At 32.7% G+C, this 20315-nt stretch overlaps 1 protein-coding gene across 1 annotated transcript; it reads right to left on the bottom strand.

Annotated features, from left to right (window-relative positions):
• Positions 1 to 14441: 14441 nt before the first annotated feature.
• On the bottom strand, positions 14442 to 20295 carry LOC134725605 (uncharacterized). Its single transcript, XM_063589553.1, has 2 exons — positions 19837 to 20295; positions 14442 to 14732 (listed from the first exon to the last, which is right to left on the bottom strand). The coding sequence occupies exons 1-2, from the start codon at positions 20258 to 20260 to the stop codon at positions 14515 to 14517; spliced, it is 642 nt and encodes a 213-aa protein (XP_063445623.1). The 5' UTR covers positions 20261 to 20295; the 3' UTR covers positions 14442 to 14514.
• Between the last annotated feature and the right edge of the window lie 20 nt (positions 20296 to 20315).

Genomic DNA, 20315 nt, shown 5'->3' with positions numbered 1-20315 from the left:
ACTGACATGCTTTCGCGGTCTTAGAACTTAAAATACCAGAATAGTTGCATGATCTGAACATTAATTAAGCGAGCGGCTGCGTGTTCAATACAACTATTGTGTAGTAATTGTATATAGATACCCACGGTGGACCTAGAATGCATATATATCACGAAACACTAACCAATGTCGAGTTCAAAAACAAAATCATAAAAATTACCGAACTCCAAAGAAATTTCAAAACGAAAGTCCCTTTTCAAATGGCAAAATCAAAAACTCAAACACATCAAACGATGACAAACGAATGGATAAAAACTGTCATATTGCTAAATTTGTACAGGAATTTTCGTATGTAGAAAATGGTATATTAAACATAGTTTTACAGTTAGCTTAACTTCTCACTTGTATGACAGTCGTTACTCGTATAAAATTCCATTATATTGACAACGATGCATGAACTAAACAAACAGACATAAAAGGGAAAACTGTCAAAAATAGGGTACAGCAGTACACATTGTATATTTTTTATATAATATGAATGTTCTTATCCTGGGCATACAAACAATGCCGTATTTGGCAAAACCTTTTCAACTTTTGATCTTCAGTGCTGTACAATTTTGTATTTTTTTCGTCACTGGTGAGTCTCGTGTGGACTAGACGCGTTTTTGGCGTATTGAATTTTAAACCTGATGCTTTTTGTTATCTATTAATCATGCTTTTTTTTGTCTAATATGTTTTGCTTTTTATTTGTATTGTAGTCCTGTAATTTTTTGTTTTCGTTTCAATGTTATATTTAACTGTGCCATTAAAGTGCGAGGTTTGGCATGCCTTAAAACCAGGTTCAACCCACCACTTTTATTCCCCTTTAAAAGTGTCCTGTACCAAGTCAGGAAGATGGCCATTGTTATAATATTGTTCGTTTCTGTTTTCTCTTATTTTTGAGATAAGACGTGGCACGGTACTTGTCTATCCCATATTCATGTATTTGGTTTTGATGTTATATTTGTTATTCTCGTAGTGTATTGTCTGTTGCTTGGTCCGTTTCTGTGTGCTGTTGCGTTTCGGTGTTGTGTCGTTGTTCTCCTCTTATATTTAATGCGTTTCCCTCAGTTTTGGTTTGTTGCCCCGATTTTGTTTTTTGTCCATGGATTTATGAGTTTTGAACAGCGGTATACTACTGTTGCCTTTATTTATAATCTCAATCACTGTAAAAAAAAAAACCACCAAAAATCACGGTAACAAAGAAGTACAAAAAAACATTCCCCCAGATACTGTTTACCTTTATGAGATTTGAACTTATAGACTTTATAGACTCAAAACTAGTAGGCTTATCATGAGAAACAATTGTAAAAGATAAAGTACAATTTTTACAGTTATCATCGCGAATTGATTGAACGATGCAAATTGTCTATGTCTCAGCTCAGTAGAGACATATTATCGTGACCGTAGACCTTTAGATGCAAAAAAGGGCGCAATATTTGTAAATTAACCGATCGTGTCCTATTCCATATCGTACAATTTAATTTGATTGAGTCTAGATTCGTTTGGCGGATGTTTCCTGATAGCCTTAGACGCACATAGTCTCGTTTTCATGTGACTCCCTCAGTCTTTTTTTTAAATCTTCTTTACCATGTTTACTTAGCGTATTCAAAATGGTCTTAAGAGATTTGTAAATTGGGAAACTGTTGATGCGTCATATTATTGTAAGCTATGACCTCAACAATATTCAATTTGAAAGCTCCTTTTAGCAAAATTCGGTTAACTTTAGAGATTCAGGGATCTATAATCCGGTTATAACTCACCGTTAACTTCGGAAAATCTCTGTTGTAAGTAAGGATATGGCAGTTGCTTTTAACTTGTTCGGTTGATTGATAGTGTTTGGTTTTAGAAGGAATAAATAGATATCAAAGTAATGCGCACTTATTAGACAAACATAATCTTTAAAACAAGACGGGCAAACATGTAAGTTCCATTCTTATTTAGTAATGACAAAAGGTATATGTATAATTTCATAGTATGCCTGTCAAATGGGTTTGAACTATGAAGCGTACAGATCGAATGAAATTCAAAACAGTGTGGCTGTGGCTATTGATTGACAGATTAAATTCCTTCATTGACTGGGACAATTTACGTGAACGTTTGTCTGTAACGATCACTGTTCACGACGTACCTACGATAGACATTTAAACTGTGGGGTCACCAAAGGTTTCTAAACACCTTTAATTATAAAATAATTCGAAAAATTAATCAGGAATAATCTTTATGTTTTGATTTATATATTGATATGAATCAAAACATCGTGATATTTCTGATTAATTTTTCGAATTACTTTATTTAGGTGTTGAGAACCTTTGGTGTCCCCATGGTGTAAGTGTCTTTTAAAAGTGCATAGTGAGCAGTGGTCGTTACATACAAACGTTCACGTAAATTGTCCCAGTCAATGAATGAATTTAATGTGTCAATCAATGGCCACAGCCACACTGTTTTGAATTTCATTCTAGTGTCAACTGATACATTGCAGATGAATGCAAGCAATGCTTATGAAGCATACAAATTGGGTCATCAGATACCACACTGATGGATGTGAACAATAAAGAATGCAAAAAGCACACAGAAACTCATAGGTCATCTCATACCTGACAGACGAATTTGACGAAAAGTGCAAGCACAAATAGTCATTTGATACTTGTAAGACGGATGCCAAAAAAAAAACTTACAGAGAAGATCATTAAATTGTTTCTTGTTAGATTGAAACAATGAAGCATATAGTCATAAATTTCCTGACTGACGGATGTATACAATGTGCAATCTAGTACCTGTCCGACGGAAGTACAAATAAAAGCATAAATATACATTATAGGGACAGGTGTGATCACTCATCGTAGCAGGGAAGTTTATTGATAGGGTCATTTGATACAAGTCAGACGGTCAGCAGTGCACCTTCCCATTGTTCAAGGACAAGGCCAATGCACTCACTACTTGTATTAAGTTGTATATATACTTCATGTATCACTTCTCTTGATGTAAACATGTTTTGTTCACAGAAAGTATGACACATAGATGAAATGTTTTTCAAAGTATCTTAATAAAAAATGATGGTCACATAGATGTTGTATATTATCTATAAAGGTATATATACTCAACAAATATTACATTTGTTCTCTTTTCAGAATTGTTGTGATGTCTTCCTTGAGGGTTTCTTTGTATTGAATTTTGTATTCAGTTTTGTGAGCATATTGTTACGTAATACTATAAATGTACGTCTTGCTGACGATCCTGTATTTGGAATATAAACCAAAAGATAATTCGATTTGATATGATTACTCAATTGAAACATGGAAAGCATTTAGTCAATCATTTGAAAATGTCGAAAGTACAACTGATGTTCATGATTCAGTTTTATAAATGAAATATGTCAAACAAAAATAAATAAAATCAGGATGGTTATTTATATGTATATCCCAAATATCTAAACGGACTTGACTGTATATTTTTAAATTTTTTATTACTTTTTACAATATTCGAAATTCAGCAGCTTTTTGAGAGCATGTAAATCCTCAAAAATGAGGGAGGGTAAATTACTTTTTCTTCAGTAATGGGATCACATATTTAAGCAATTGACGAATAAAATCAGATTTACTCTTTTGACAATATCGTCAAAGCACTTAACCAAAGCTTCTCGTAATTCAAATGATTATCCACTAACAGGTCAGCATAACATCAAAACCAATGAAATAATGGAAATAATGTGTTGTTTATCAATTTTATTCTACCCATTACAGTTTTCAAGATAATAAACCAAAAACAAGCGCAGAAGTAAACTTTTTTCTGGTCAAATGTTGTATTAGCATTATTGTAGATCTTGTATTGCGGAACATTTTCTTGTTTACTACTACGGGTGACTGTATTTAACGACCTTGAATACCCATGCGGATATTCGTCACTATAGGGTAATAACCGGGTTGGGGTCATATATATTTATCATTTTGTAGATCGTGTACACGTGATCATTTTGTCTGTTCGCAGTTTGTGCCAATCTGTTGTACTTTTCTATATGTACCCAATGTAAGCAGTTTATCTGCGTTTTGTGTGATGATTTTCGAATCTAGTGGTCTTTGCGAAAGATTGGTTTATCATTTAAATTGAAGTATTCGGGAACAAAAATCCACCCTTATGAGGCACCTAGGCATTTTATATGACACAAAAAGGTAGCTTCCTTTATCACCAAACTCTCGTGTAGTCTAACTTAATTTTATATGAATGGTGTTAACCATATATTTCTATTTGACTTTTGTTATGTTCTTCTTGACATTTTGTCTTATGATGTATCTTACATATACTTATTTTTTTCCATGTGCAAAAAAATATTGATCCTCCCTCTTTGAATTTATAAAAAAATGTGAACCCCCCTTTTCCACGCACAGAAAAAAAATGACCCCCACTACGTTTTGACCAGCCCACCCTCCCAGATAAAAAATGATAAGTCCCTTAGTTTGATGGAAGTTATGATGTAGCGTCACCCTCACACTAGGGTTACAAAGAACACTAGCTCATATTTACATCTCCGAGTGCTATAATATTGCTTTTCCCCTCGTGCAAATATTATGCCTTTCAACTTACTAACCATTACTTAAAAATATTTTAAAGGTTCGGAATACACTGAAATTAAATACAAATCAAATCAATTCAAGTAATTTTATTGGTGTAAATTCCAATACAGGATTGTTTGATACCAGCTTACATTTACAAAATACAAATACACAAAATAAACACAGACAAATATACAGAGACATATTTTCTGAATGATATGAGACACATATTCCATATCTACATTGCGTAGAGGTATTATCCATGCTTAATATATGTTATCAAGTTATTTGAATAAGCTTCAATACTACATGTACTACAACAGTTTTGATAACATTATGTTCGCTTTAAACGAATATTCGTATCATATACATATCGCTTCGCTTATTCCAGCTACACATACAATACACATTCAATTACAAAAGAGTATACATGTATTCCTTTTTAAAAATTTTGTTCAATTTCATCCTTGCAAAGTGGAAAAATTCCATGTTCTAAATGCATTCTATTATCATGATTATATCTACTTACTTGTCTTCTAATAGAAATAAAATTTTGAAAGGAAATGGGGAATGTATTATTAATAGTAATTATATTTTTTACCAATATCACAATTACCATGACAACCTTTAATAGAGTAAAAAAAGAGCTTATTTCCTGGATTTTATTATAAATAATAAAATGTTTATATAGCTGATTGTTACTTGTTAGCCTACAACTATGACAACTCATAGATCTATTAATAAAAAATACAAATATTTCACAACATCGTACTTACTAACATTTAAAAAAAAAGCATTTACACAAAATCTTTCTTATAAGAATAAAGAGTATATAGAATATATATATTCATATTATTGGTAAACTAGTGTCAACATATCACACTAGCAAATTAATTTAAAAAAGAGGGTCCGCATTCAACAAGCGCCTGACATTAAAGCTGATGTAACGATCGCAGAATACAAATATTTCACATCATATCATTCACTTACATTTCCAAGAGAAACATTTAAATAAAATCTTCCAAAAAAGAATAAAGAGTATATAGAATATATGATATTCAAATTATCAACAATCGATCTAGCAAATTCAGGGGTCAAGGAGCCTGTGATTATATGATTAAAGCAATTGGATAGATGAAGGCCTCTTCGTCGCAGATCTATTTTACAAATATAAAAATATTTCACAACAAATTATTAACTTACATTTCGAAAAGAAATATTTAAATAAAATATTCCAAATAAGAATAAAGAGTATACAGAATATACAATATTAATGGCATTTGCTTGTCAACATTACACAAGCAAAATCAGAAAAGGGGGTCCATTCCCAATGCGCCTGTGATTATAGTTGGTGGATAGATGAAGGCCTCTACCTCGAATAGCTGATATATTAATTGAAAAAAAAAACCAACATTTTGACTGTGCGGTATGCGTTTTGTTCATTGTTGAAGGCCGTATGATGACGTATAGTTGTTAATTTCTGTGTCATTTTGGTCTCTTGTGGAGAGTTGTCTCATTTGCAATCATACCACATTTTCAAGTTTTTTATATTTCACAACAATACTAACTGACATTTTAAAACGGATTTACATAAAATCTTCCAAATATAAGAATGGAGAGTATACAGAATATATATATTACCCGATTGAGAATGTTAAGTATACTTGATTGTAAACATTACACTGGAATTACAAAATCCAATTACAATACGGCATGGTATACCACCATGAATGCAATTGTTAACATTACACTGGAATTACAAAATCAAATTACAATACGGCATGGTATACCACCATGACTACTTTGTCAACATTACACTGGAATTACAAAATCAATGATTACAATACGGCATGGTATACCATCATGAATACAATGTTAACATTCCACTGGAATTACAAAATCAATGATTACAATACGGCATGGAATACCATCATGACTACTTTGTCAACATTACACTGGAATTACAAAATCAAATTACAATACGGCAATGTTTACTTGATTGTCAACATGACACTGGAAGTACAATATCAAATTATAATACTTCATAGTATAGTTGCAGAGACGGGTCCAGTCATTTTACACGGGGTTTCCAACTCAAGATTAAGGAGTTAGCCAACCATATGTCTCTATTTCAGAGCACTGATCGTCAAAGGGGGAGAGGGGTTATAACCCAACGTGGATCCTCTACTGACTTGATTGTCAACACGACACTGGAATTACAATACTACATGTACATATCAAATCATCCCAATAAAACGGCTTTTGTTGACCGGTCAATGTGGTGTTCCATGTCAATGTTCTTCCGGCTACAAAACATAGCGGCAGCGAGATGTTTTAGCCTATGACATTCTTTCCTAAACCTAGAATCTCCAACGTAATACACAATAACGTTCACAACATTATTTATAAAGTACGATCTAAATAAAAGTGGCAATAAACCAAGAACTATAGGACTAGGTGGCAGTATTTTCCCTCGTTTTATGGTCCTAACAGCATTCAGAGACAAGTGCGGTATGTAACTCACAATATATGCAATAGTTAAACACAAGAATATTTTTGTTACGGTATGTTTTCTTCGTTTCAATCCATTCTCTAACTTCATCAGACGATTCATCCTGAAATGATCACGCAACTCCCATATGATTCTTCCATACAAGAAAATCAAAACACAGAAAACTATCGCAAAAGTGATAAGTAAGACAGTAGCTTGGACAAATGGATACTTTGTCGGTCTGTAATCATCATCAGTTGTACATCCATATCCTGTTATATTTCCGGGAAAGTGTTCGATCGATTGTCCCTGGATAAAAGCTGTAGGCCATGAAAGAATAACAGATAGTGATATTGCCATAACACACATTATCTTTGCTGTCTTAAGAGACATGTCTTCACTGAAAGGAAAACAGATTTTCCTATATCTCCCAATCGCCATTACAGTCAACACAAAAGCTGATCCTAGCTTAGAGACGTCTCCTATAAACCTTGAAAACTTGCAAAATCCTTCACTATAGAACATGTGAGGGTAGACGTTATCCACGATCTCGGACGGCATAGAAATAAAGCAAGCAGTTAGATCTAAAACTGCTAAACATAAAACATAACATCTCAAGTTAGAAGGATTATACTTAGATCCATAAATAAAAAGAACCAAGCTGTTGCCGATACCTCCAAATGTAACAAGGATAGATAGGTAAATAATAGTCGGAAGTCTCTGCTTCGCCTCGGCATCATTTAAGTCTTGCAATGACAAATAGACAATTTCTTCTGAATAGTTTGTGGATATCATTTTCAGAGTTTTCCCGACTACTGTGTCGATACCGGTCTGGCCAATTTATACGTGTATATCAGTTTGTACTTTAGGTTCACTGAACCAGTAACCTCAAGGTCGGAATTCTCAGTTATTACAAGCACTTCATAGTACACATGGAAATTGTCATTAAATGCGTATAAATCCTGTTTATTATATTTGAAAGTTAACTAAACGATCGGCAAATAAACACAAAGAATAATTAATTCCTTTAGCGTGTAAATATTTCTTCAGCTCTTTGTTTGATCCAGCGAACGATCACTGGTTTAAGGTGAAATCGATATGCTAAGAAATCCTTGAACTCTGTGTAACACTTTAACTTTATCATGTGTCACCTTGCACAGATGCGTATGTGTTTAACGGGTATAAATCTGAAGACGGTGGATAAATCAAGGACAAGGTCAAGATCTTTATTTTAAAGATGTGTGTTGAAATAGCTTAATGTTTTTATGTTGGTGTTTAATTGTCCGTGATCAAACATAAAACCACATACAGTGACAGTCTTTTATATATATATAATTTTTTTATTTATATATATTTATAACCTTTACCCTCAGGCTGTTTCCATCGTTTTTTAATTATATAGTCTATATATGCATATTTATGTCCTCATATTACAGAAACTAATTAAAAAATACAACGGTCGTGTTTCAACAGCTTCCAGTAGTCTACTTAATTGGAAAGTAGACTACTGGAAGCTGTTGAAACACGACCGTTGTATTTTTAATGCTTCCATTAAAGAGGGTCTGGATGGGGTCTGTATTCTTTTATTTTTAGGCTATTTTCTTTATTCTTTATGCTTTCCCTTTATTCCTTATTTTTAATTCTCTATTCTTTATTTCTTTGAGTCCACTTTTCTCTCTATTCTTTATAAATATTTTTGCCCATTATTTTCTTTTCTATAAACCCCCATCAATACCCTTGTTACATGCTATTTTGAATAAAAAGAGAACAAAGATATTTCTAAAACATGTACCCCCCCCCCCCTCTTTTAAATCTCTGTACCCAAGTTAAGTCTATATGACTGGGTTTTCAGTTGTTCCCTTGAATGGTAAATTGATTTTGACTGAAAATTCAGTATTTTTGTTTAACTTTTGTGTAATAAACAATTTAATGCAAAACATTGATTGTTGGTTGCGTAACGTCCAGCAGCAAATATTTCATGCATGTTAAGTGCAAAACAACGATATTTTGTATCAATCATCAAAGAATCCATTAAAGAATATTACAAAAAGTGTCCAACGACAGGTCAATATACGGTCGGTCTTTAACTATTTAAAGCCATATGCAAATCTTTATCCATTCAACTTGGGTGGTTTGAACAATCGTATAATACTATTTAATTTGTTTCTGCAATGCATAAATAACTCAGTATTGCAATGAATCAAACGAGGCACCCCTCTCGTTCAACTAATTCATAAATGTGTGTGATGTCTCATAATATAATAAATAGCTTAGAGCCTTCGCAGCTTCTTGCCATTTCGTCTCAGATTAAAGAATATATATCTAATCTGATAATGTGATCAATAAAAGGTACGTAAAAATGGTATAATAAAAATTAGTACATGAAAACTGAGACAATTACATTTTTAGATTGGTCCCATCTAGTTGAAAAGCACGTTTAAGTCTATATAAGAGAGAGAGAAAAACTCACACACACTGACTGACTGAGGGAGATGTTCAAGCAAAAATACAAACAAGAAATGTCCAAAATCCTCGCCAAAATCGTCAATTCAGGACAGAAAATTAATGGTCTTTAATAATGTTGATCATATTTAGCTATTTGCTTCAAGCAGCTAGTTAGTACGTAACTTTAAGAGTTTTTTTTTAAAGAGAATGGGAAGAACAGGTAGAAGATGAGTTTTAGACATTCTAAGCTTTTTTTTTATCTCTGTAAATATTTATCTATGATCGTTTTCAAGATAATAGAAAGTTAATTCAACTTTAACGTTTATGAGCCATATTTAGCTTTAGCGGCGAAATTGACGGATTCGTGTATTGATCAATCTAGTATTACTATTTCGAATAAATTCGGCCACAAAGGTGCCGAAGTCTAAGTTTTCTTTCCAATTACCCCAATGATTTAAGAAAAAGGTTTAAGTCATTAGAACGACGGACCTCAAACTGCTCATTTTGGTCATGATGTGAGCCCATATGGGGGACTTCTTCGACAAAATTTATTGTACACTATCAAATTAATGGACTTAACACATTACAGAACCCATAGATGTAATACCTATCTATGCAAAAACTAAAGGCTATATACAGCCTGTGTCACTCATCTGCATCTTCCATGGGTTGTCCTCAGCTCAAAGAATATTTCAAAATGTTCGTCTCGTTTCGACTCCTCCGAGCCTTCCCACATAAAATTCCTGTCTTCAGTAAAAACAATTAGCGGAAAAAGGAAATAACTCTGGATCTTATCCTGTTAATCAGTTTTACTTTTTGAAGTTTCTATTTATATTATAGTTAACTGGATAATAGGCAAAAATTAGAAAAACCGTCATTAAAAAAGCTATAACTATTCTGTCTATCAGTTATTATTATTCGATTCAATAGGCGAAAAGTTGACAAACACTACCATTAAACATAAAGCAATAACTCCTATCAGTTTTAGTCCAACAGTTTTTTTGTCAACAGATATTTTAAAAGTAGACCTCATCAGTCTGAACATTTTTAACCCCGTCAGCTTTTCTCTATCTAGAAGAAAATTGCATGTTCTATTTCAGCCATATTTGTCGGCAGGTGAGGTAATAGGACACATTTTAAAAAAGATATCCCAATGTGAATGGTGTTTGTGACAAATTTGTGTTAAATTTGGGTCTGTAGTTTCATATTAGATGATCTTCGTAAAAGTTAAAAGACGACGGACGCCAAGTGATAGCAAACGGTCACACTTGCCCTTCGTGCAAGGTGAGAAAAAACACATTAAAATGTGATGACAAGCCGTGCACACCCAAAGTTCTCATCGGGACTCAAATTGAAACTGAATGTACACAAGTCAACCCGCTACATCATTGAGGGTCATTGTTTGCATTTGTCTTAAATCAGGAATCTGTATTCAGTGGTTGTCGTTTTTTGATGTGGTTCATAAGTGTTTCTCGTTTTTCGTTTTATTTTATCTAGGTAAGACCGTTGTTTCCCCTGTTTGAATGGTTTTTAAAAACTTTTAGCAGAAATTACACTATAGTCATTTTTTGCACCCTAGCTTTATATCTTGTTCTGTGTGAGCCTGTAGGCTCTGTGCAATCTAATAACGTAATCAGAGATCAACATTTCAATTAGATTGGGCTCTGTGTAAAGACCGTTCTTTGACCTATCCTGGTTTCCTCTTTAAAATAGTGACTTGGATTGAGAGTTGTCTTATTGATACTCATATCACATCTTCTCATATCTACATACACCGGTTTCAAGTCAATCTAACGTGTTAACAGTCAAAAAGCAACCAATCAACCAGATACAAACCATGAACACTACGGAAATAGTGTCCTAATTAGCCAGGGAAATCCTCCAGCGATTTCAGATTTAAAAATATGTAAATTGATTTATTACATATTTCAATACATATGTGCATGTAATGCTGTTGGCCTAACGTCCAGTGGCAAGTATTTCGAGTATTCAGACTATCATGAGTAAGACAAGTTCAATTTGTCAGTCATATGGATCTACAGAGATAAATGTGGGATAATAAGTACTCGTCTGTCACTGGATAGAGATAGCACTATTTAACATTACAATCCGACACCCACTAACCATCTAAGGTTTATTGTAGTTTACTGACTTGCAGAAAGCGGACTTAACACTTTCCCTGTGTATACAAGGACAACGTTAAGACCGTCCCCATGACTGCGAATTTATATGAATATCACAAAATTGATAAGACAAAAAGAGGTCACAATTAATTAGATTATAACCGTTTTAATATACTTGCAAACTTTCTTGAAATAATTTCATTTCCGAATTGCATTCATATCACATTTCTTTTTTTATGATACACTTTGTTGTCCAATTAAAAAAAAAGAGTATTCAAAAAATTAAAAGATTTCAAACCTTAAAGGACAAATATGTTAAACTGTGGAAACGTAATTCAATTACTGTAAAATCTATGACAAGAGTTCCTATGTTTCGCCTTCTTTACTGGTCATTGGTATTATGTTGATAGTCGTAAGTATAAAGCTTTATTACAACTGTCACATAAACTTAAAATTAACCAAGATAGCTAAACAAAGACCAATGAACCATGAAAATTAGGTCAAGGTCAGATGAACCATGCCAGGCAGACATGCACAGCTAACAATGCTTTCACACATTAAATATAGTTGACCTATTACTTATAGTTTAATAAAAATAGACCAAAACACAAAAACTTAACACTGTGCAATGAACCGTGAAATTAAGGTCATGGTCAAATAAAACGTGCGGGACTGTCATATAGATCATAAAATATTTCCATACACCAAATATAGTTGACCTTCGGCATATGATATTAGATTAAAAGACCAAAACTCAAAAACTTAACTATAACCACTGAACCATGAAAATAAGGTCACGGTCAAATGACTGCTGCCCGCTAGACATATACACCTTACAATCATTCCATACAACAAATATAGTAGACCTATTGCATAAAGTATAATAAAAACAGACCAAAACTCAAAAACTTAACTTTAACCACTGAACCATGAAAATGAGGTCAAGGTCGAATGACATCTGCCCGCTAGACATGTACACCTTACAAGCATGCCATACAACAAATATAGTAGACCTATTGCATAAAGTATAAGAGAAACAGACCAAAACACAAAAACTTAACTATAACCACTGAACCATGAAAATGAGGTCAAGGTCAGGTGACACCTGCCAGTTGGACATTTTTTGGTCTAAAAACATATAACATAAAGTGTAATATGCACTTTTTAAACGGTTCCTGGCGTGGGGCATGTATATTTTGATGTTGCTGTAAAGTGAAATGGTTGGATATTTTCGATGCTGTATTCTCCCTATTATTGTCTATCATTAAATGATACTAGTAGTATGGATCCAAAGCTATGTTCTGATAAATTTGATGTGCATGGGACTTATCAGTAAAAAATAGTCATGGAAAATTCTCGCTGGTTTGTTGCTAGTAATAAGTTTATCAAAACCTCACAAATTTCGTGTTCTAAACAAGATATTCGCCGGGCTATATGATTAAATTTAAAATACGACAGTCACGAGTTTAAAAAGACAAACAAGCAATTTTTATCCAAATGTTTGGTTGATATATTTCACCCAACAAAATTAAGGGAAGTGAGGGTTTTCAAATCAACCAAAGGCTAATAATGAGTCTGAAATGACAACGAAGTTATGATCAACGGCCGACAAATTGAGACATAAAGGCCACACCCAGCAGGCAGGTTGCAGTCTGGTCTTGAAAAAAGTATTCAATATATCAGTTCGGCAAAACTGATATGTTGGCCAGACATGCAAACTCCTGCCACAAAATAAAATATGCCCGTTTTTATTTATCATGTTCATTGAATGCTTAATAATTCTGTTGGAAATTTTCGTTTCTAATAGCAAAGATGTGGACAAGATTATTGTTTTCAATCCAGATACGACCAGAATTTTTGTTTAAGGCAAAAATCATAGTCAATTTTTTTTCTCTCCAATATCTAAGACTGTCTCCTCAAATCAAATTGTTCGTACATTAGACTTTAAACGTATATAGAGCTTATACTGACTGGGGATCATTATTCAGCTATGTTATTTAAAAAAAGGCTGGGGCGTTTGGGGTTAAACATGTTTTCGTAGGTGTTTAATATTGATGCGGAACTTTTTTGCCATGAGAGTGTAATAGTCTATATATATATAGAGTATTACTTTCTGTTTGATGCAATAATAAAATAGAAGTCAATACGTTCTTGCTCAATCCAGTGTTGCTTTGAAGGTGTCATGAATGTCATCCTCAGCAAAAGCAATGTGTTACTGTAATTTGAATATTAAATTGACTGAACGACGTTTTTTTCGATGCACTGCAACTCCACCATATAGCGAATCACAGACACATGACTTTGGTAATCAGTATAGATTCCAGCGAAAATATCTTTATAATTAAAGAATTGTCACATAAAAATAAAATAAAGAGTACATGGGAAATGGCAAAGTTCACGAAGTCTAGTCTGATAAAATAATTTTACAAAAAAACAAAAAAAAAATCAGAGAAAAGGGGGGGCGTACGCCCTCTACGCCCCCCTCTGAATCCGCCACTGGTTGTCCGATATTTTGGTGGAAAATGGGGTAGATAGATTTGATAGAGGTGAAGTGATACTCAGACTAATGACAAGAAAAGATAAAAAAAGTTACAAAGGGTTATAACTTAAGTTATCCAATCATTCCTTGAATAAATAATGGCATGAGCATGATGAAAATTAATGCAAATTGTGCAATTCAGTTCAATTCATTTCAATAGAATAATTGTTAGATAAATAAGCACCATGATGTGACAAAAGGACATGCATCTTTTAGAAAGAAAATCACAATATAGTTTTTAAAATAATGATGAATGACACTTTATTATTTACAAATATAATGAATGTATCACATAAAAATGACTGAGTTTGATATAAATAACACATATTATTTTTTTTGACTCATTAATTAATTCTGGTTTGGATCAAATTTTAACCACAACTTTTCAAATTCTGATATAAATGGCAACACAATATTCTCATTATTAGTGATGAGTATATTTTCCTGGTTCCCTGTTATGGCCTTCTGTGTCCAGTTGAAAGATCCATTCATGAGGTGTTCTTTATCAATTATTGCAAACTTGTGATGCACAAAGAAGGAGGAGTTGTCTATCCTGACAGGAATACCTGAAAAAGAACATACATAAATATGATCACAATACATTTGTGTTTCAATTTAAATGATTCAGGATAAAGCATGAAAGACTAGTCCCCCTCCCCCTTGCAGACGAGATTTACTTTTAGTCGAGTAGCAAGTATCAAGTTGCAAAAAGCGAGTATCGAGTTATAAAAAGTGAGTAGCAAGTAACAAAAAGTGAGTATCGAGTTATAAAAGTGAGTAGCGAGTAGCGAGTTATAAAAAGTGAGTAGCGAGTAACAAAAAGCGAGTATCGAGTTATCAAAAGTGAGTATCGAGTTATAAAAAGTGAGTAGCGAGTAGCAAAAAGCGAGTATCGAGTTATAAAAAGTGAGTATCGAGTTGTAAAAAGCGAGTATCGAGTAATAAAAAGCGAGTATCGAGTTAAAAAAAGTGAGTAGCGAGTAACAAAAAGCGAGTATCGAGTTGTAAAAAGTGAGTATCGAGTAGCAAAAGCTATCATTTATATGTTTGTAAAGATTATTATTTAAACGAATGATCATCTCATGGTTTGTTTCCCTTTTCATTACTTACTAATTCTTAAGGCTTTCAATTAATTTCTTAAAATATTTCAATACAATATGAAACCTTGCTATTTTATATGAATTCATTGCAAAGGATAGTCGTTTTACTTTATTTATAAATTACTCTAGAAATCAGGATAACTGTTGTTATTCCGTCATCTAACCTGATTATTTGTTTAGTTTGCTTAGTATCACCCGATGATTTAAACTTAAAAGCTGTTCTCTTCACAGTTTTACTTGGTTGTTCTTATGTTTTGCTGTAACACCACTGTCCTATGTTAGAGGAAGTGGACGGATCCTGCGCATACGTTTAACCTCTCTAAATATATATACGGGTACCCAACTTACCTGTCCCAAGTAAGGAGCCTATGATTTTTGTTGTCTCTTGTTACTGTAATTCATATATGATTTAATATTGATGATTTTGTATTTAAATCTGGGTGTTGTTTATTCTCATCTGAATTGTTTTACATGTGAAGTTGGGGGTGGGGGGTTACAGCTAACTTTGCGGCATAAGCCAATGCTCCATATCGAAGGCTGTACTGTGACCTAAAATTGCTTACATCAAAGAAATTTTGTCATGGATGGAGATATGTCTCATTGGCAATCAAACCACATCTTATTTTTATACTTAACAAATAATTATCACATTGAACAAAATTGAATTGAATAATTTAAAATAATAATTATAAGAATAATACTAAATTATCTCGGAGCTGTCTCAAGGATTCATGATCTAAGTAAAGATGACCGGAAAGTGTTGCAGATCCAATATTAATATGCATTTTTTTTAACCAAACTAATACAGATATAGTGTGTGTTTACTGAATTATTGCTAAACGTTCTGATAAATATTCTCATAATTAGCTAATTTGTAATTTATTCATAAAAATACAAAATGTAATTATGAAAAATCTTTCATTTAAACACCAATATACAAATTAAAATTAAAGGCTCAGTCCTCACCAGAGTTATGTTCTTTCCTATACAAAACACTAGCATGTCAAGAAGAATACTAATTAGATTTGTATAATTTTTAATTTTAGTTTCTCGTGTACAATTTGGAGTTAAGTATCATCATGTGTTCATTATCACTGAACTAGTATATATATAATTGTTTAGGGGCCAGCTGAAGGACGCCTCCGGGTGTGGGAATTTCTCTCTGCATTGGAGACCTGTTTGTGACCTTCTGCTGTTATCTGTTCTTTGGTCAGGTTGATGCATTCTTGACACATTTCCCATTTCCATTATCAATTTTATATTTAAAAATATCTAATAATTCATCGGACACTTGAATTAAGATAGGGTGCGAACGGACCTATGTTGCGAATGTGTGAAAACTATGACCCGTTATATATTATATTAGTCTCGTCTAAACCGCTTTTCGAGATTTAACTTTATCAGTAACAATCAAACAAAAATCTAGTTAAAACAGACGGACGGACACACATACGGAAAAGGTTAACACATTTAAAAATGCTCTCTGCGATTGTGGGGGCACATTTAAATCATTGATGATCATTGATAGACAACCTTCCTATCACTGTAGCACAATAAAATCGCTGTTTTTTTCAAGTTTCTAACACTTCAATGATATTTATATAAACTTATTTGGAAAGGGGGTCAAACTCCTTATCATACATTGTCCTTTAAGATGCAATTTTTGTATACATATTATGTTTAGCCTATCACCATGAACTTCTCAAAACAATGACATTTGAAAAAACTGTAGAATCATATTCAAAACAGTGTGGCTGTGGCCATTGATTGACGACAAAAATTATCACATTGACTGGGACAGATTATGTGAATGTTTGTCTGTACCGATCACTGCTCACTATGTACTTTTTAAAGACACTGAAACTGTGGGGTCAACAAAGGTTTTCAACACCTAAATAAAGTAATTCGAAAAACGAATCAGGAAGAATACGATGTTTTGATCATGTTGATTTATATCAATAATATAAATCAAAACATAAAGGTTATTCCTGATTAATTTTTCGAATTATTTTATTATTAAAGGCATTAAGAACCTTTGGTGACCCCACAGTTTAAATTCTATAATAAGTAAGTAGTGAGCAGTGGTTGTTACAGACAAACATTCACATAATCTGTCCTAGTCAATGGGATAATTTAGGTAGTCAATCAATGGCCACAACCACACTGTTTTGAATATGATTCTATTAGTTTTCATTTCTGTGTCCGAAATATAGCTTTTTATATTCTTTTGATATTTGATGCTTGTGTGGAATACTAGGGTTGCGTTCAATATCGTAGCAGCTATATAGTGCTACGTACAGTCAGGGTACTACTTCTATAAGTAATTTTTATTTACTTGAAGAAGTAAACAGAAAATATACTTATATATAAGTAAATTTGTAGGATACTTATACAAGTGAAATTCATGTACTTTTATAGGTAAAAAAATTACTTAATTACATGTATGTCCCTTAAACTGTTAGTTTAAACATATTTATTTATAGTGGATTGGGAAACAAGTTTTGCAACTTATATTAATCCCTTTCCACTTTGTCCCTTAAACATTCAAGTTCCAATTGAGGATAACATATTATTATCTTTGTCATAAGTTTACAAATTCAAAATTTAATTTGAAAAGTAAAATTCTTTCCTTGTATCTATTTTCAGATCCTTAATTATAAAGAAAAGGTGTATTTTTCAGATAGGTTTTCACTATTATTTTCATTGAGTTTTTAAACTAATTGGAAATTTCAAGCTTACGTACAATTTTTTAAATAAAGATGTGTCTGTTTATAGTTTAATATAGACACATGATCAACTAGGGATAAGGTAGTTGGCTGTGACACAACGAGATGGGCGTAAGCAAACTTAAATACCCATGGGGGTCTTGCACAGTCGTACTGCATTTAGAAGAATGATATATATATTAGTATATAACTTTAACATTAGTTCTTTCAAAATGGCAAACAAAATATATCAATTTAAAGGAATGAGGTAAAATGAATATCCTTTGCAATGAATTATGATGTAGTCATATAAAATAGATAAGTACCTTTTGTTACTCGCTACTCACTTTTTATAACTCGATACTCGCTTTTTGTTACTCGATACTCACTTTTTATAACTCGCTACTCACTTTTTGTTACTCGCTACTCACTTTTTATAACTCGCTACTCACTTTTTGAAACTCGCTACTCACTTTTTATAACTCGCTACTCACTTTTTGTAACTCGCTACTCACTTTTTGTTAATCGCTACTCACTTTTTATAACTCGCTACTCACTTTTTGTTACTCGCTACTCACTTTTTATAACTCGATACTTGATACTCGACAAAAAGAAATCCTCCTTGCAGACGATTTATAAATGTATGTCCATTCCTTATAATTATATAAGTATAGTTTAAATTGAGTAGCCATGATAACAGCAGTAATTGATGAGAAGTTGTTTAAAGAACTACATGTTCAAAAATATACACTTGATTTGTTGCAGTAGACAGAACTTTGCAAAATATCAGAAGTCTATGTTTCACTGAATCATTACACAAAACTTCAGTAATTTTATATATTTCAAAACTTTTGCATTTTACTTGAATTTTTATGGTCCGCAAATAGTCAAAAAAATAATATAAGGACCTATGAGCTACGATTCCGCACATAATGTATATTGTAACCAGAGAGTATGATTATACATAAAAATCATCTTTGATTCCACCAGGATTTGAACCTGGGACTTCTGAAATACAAGGTAGCATGTTGAATGACTGAGCTAAAGAAGTTAGTCCTTAGCCAAACAGTGTAGAACACTTTTTCACAGGACACTATTATGTCTTACAATTGTAACTTATATTTTATTATCAGATTATATATAATCCCTCTCCACTTTGCAGTAGGGAGTGCTGTCTTGTACAGGCAAAAGCCTACTATTATTTAAAATCTACAAGGGTATTTTTAAGTAGATATTGCTCTCTGTTAACACAGGTCAGCAACTTAATGTCCCCTTCCAAGGGAAAACCATCATTTCTCCTATTAAACCATACAGCCATACTAACAAATATGAAATGATGTCAAGGGAGAGCCAAAAATAATTTTTTTTTCTCCCTGGAATGTGAATCGAAACCAGGCAATGCCAGGAACCTTTGTCATGTTTGTGTTTGTAGTCCAACCCAATGTCAGACTAATACACCAAGGCTCTCCTTAGGCTTTGATCTATGAAAGCAACAGCCTAGCTGATAAGAAAAACTAGTAGATGTATTTTTTCTAATAGTATTTGTAATGGTATATTTTATAACAATTGCATTAATATGAATGTTTGTACTTGTACTTTTAATTTGAAAAGGTATCACCTCCTCTAAAACATTTAAATATATAGTCTTATGAGAATATGAATGTTGTTTAAATTTATATGTTTGTATAAATAATTGTCATGTTTGTCTTGGTAACAATCCAATATTTGGATTTTACACCAATAAAATAATTTGATTTGATTTGAAAGCTACACTGATTAAAGGGGTTAAACGACCTTGACTACAGTTAATCAGTTGAGGCATAATATTAACGAATAAAAGTATTGTGCTATAGGTAATGCATTACCTGCTTTTCTAAACTTCCAAATCTGTGATCCAGACACATCTACTTGTTCATTATCAGAAATGACTCTGACCACAACACCTTTTTTATGTGACTTGATAAGTAACTCAGCAAGATCATTGCAAGTTATCACAAATACACATACATCAATTGATGTTCTAGCAGACATTAAATACGTAAAAAGTTTGCTCAATGAATTATCTTCATGGGAGAAACGACAGTTCGAATTTCTACAACCGTAATCATCTGTGAAGTATGCTTTACATGCAACTGTTTCATCAGGGAAAAATAAAACTTCTGTCTTTGGAAATTTCCTTCTGTTTCCTTTATTTCTTGAGTTAAGTCTTTTGTAAATTTGGTAAAAGATTTCTGATGCTATGCCAAAGGACAAAATCAAAACACCAGATCTCAAAATGAAAGTAGACATTTCCCGCGTTTTTTCGATTTTCTCTAATTTTATGAAAAGGCAAGAGAGAATCTGT

Source organism: Mytilus trossulus, chromosome 7 (genome assembly GCF_036588685.1).
Source record: "Mytilus trossulus isolate FHL-02 chromosome 7, PNRI_Mtr1.1.1.hap1, whole genome shotgun sequence".
In the NCBI taxonomy this organism is placed as follows: domain Eukaryota; kingdom Metazoa; phylum Mollusca; class Bivalvia; order Mytilida; family Mytilidae; genus Mytilus; species Mytilus trossulus.
Note: the sequence above shows the minus strand (reverse complement) of the source record. Positions and strands in the feature narration are given on the sequence as shown.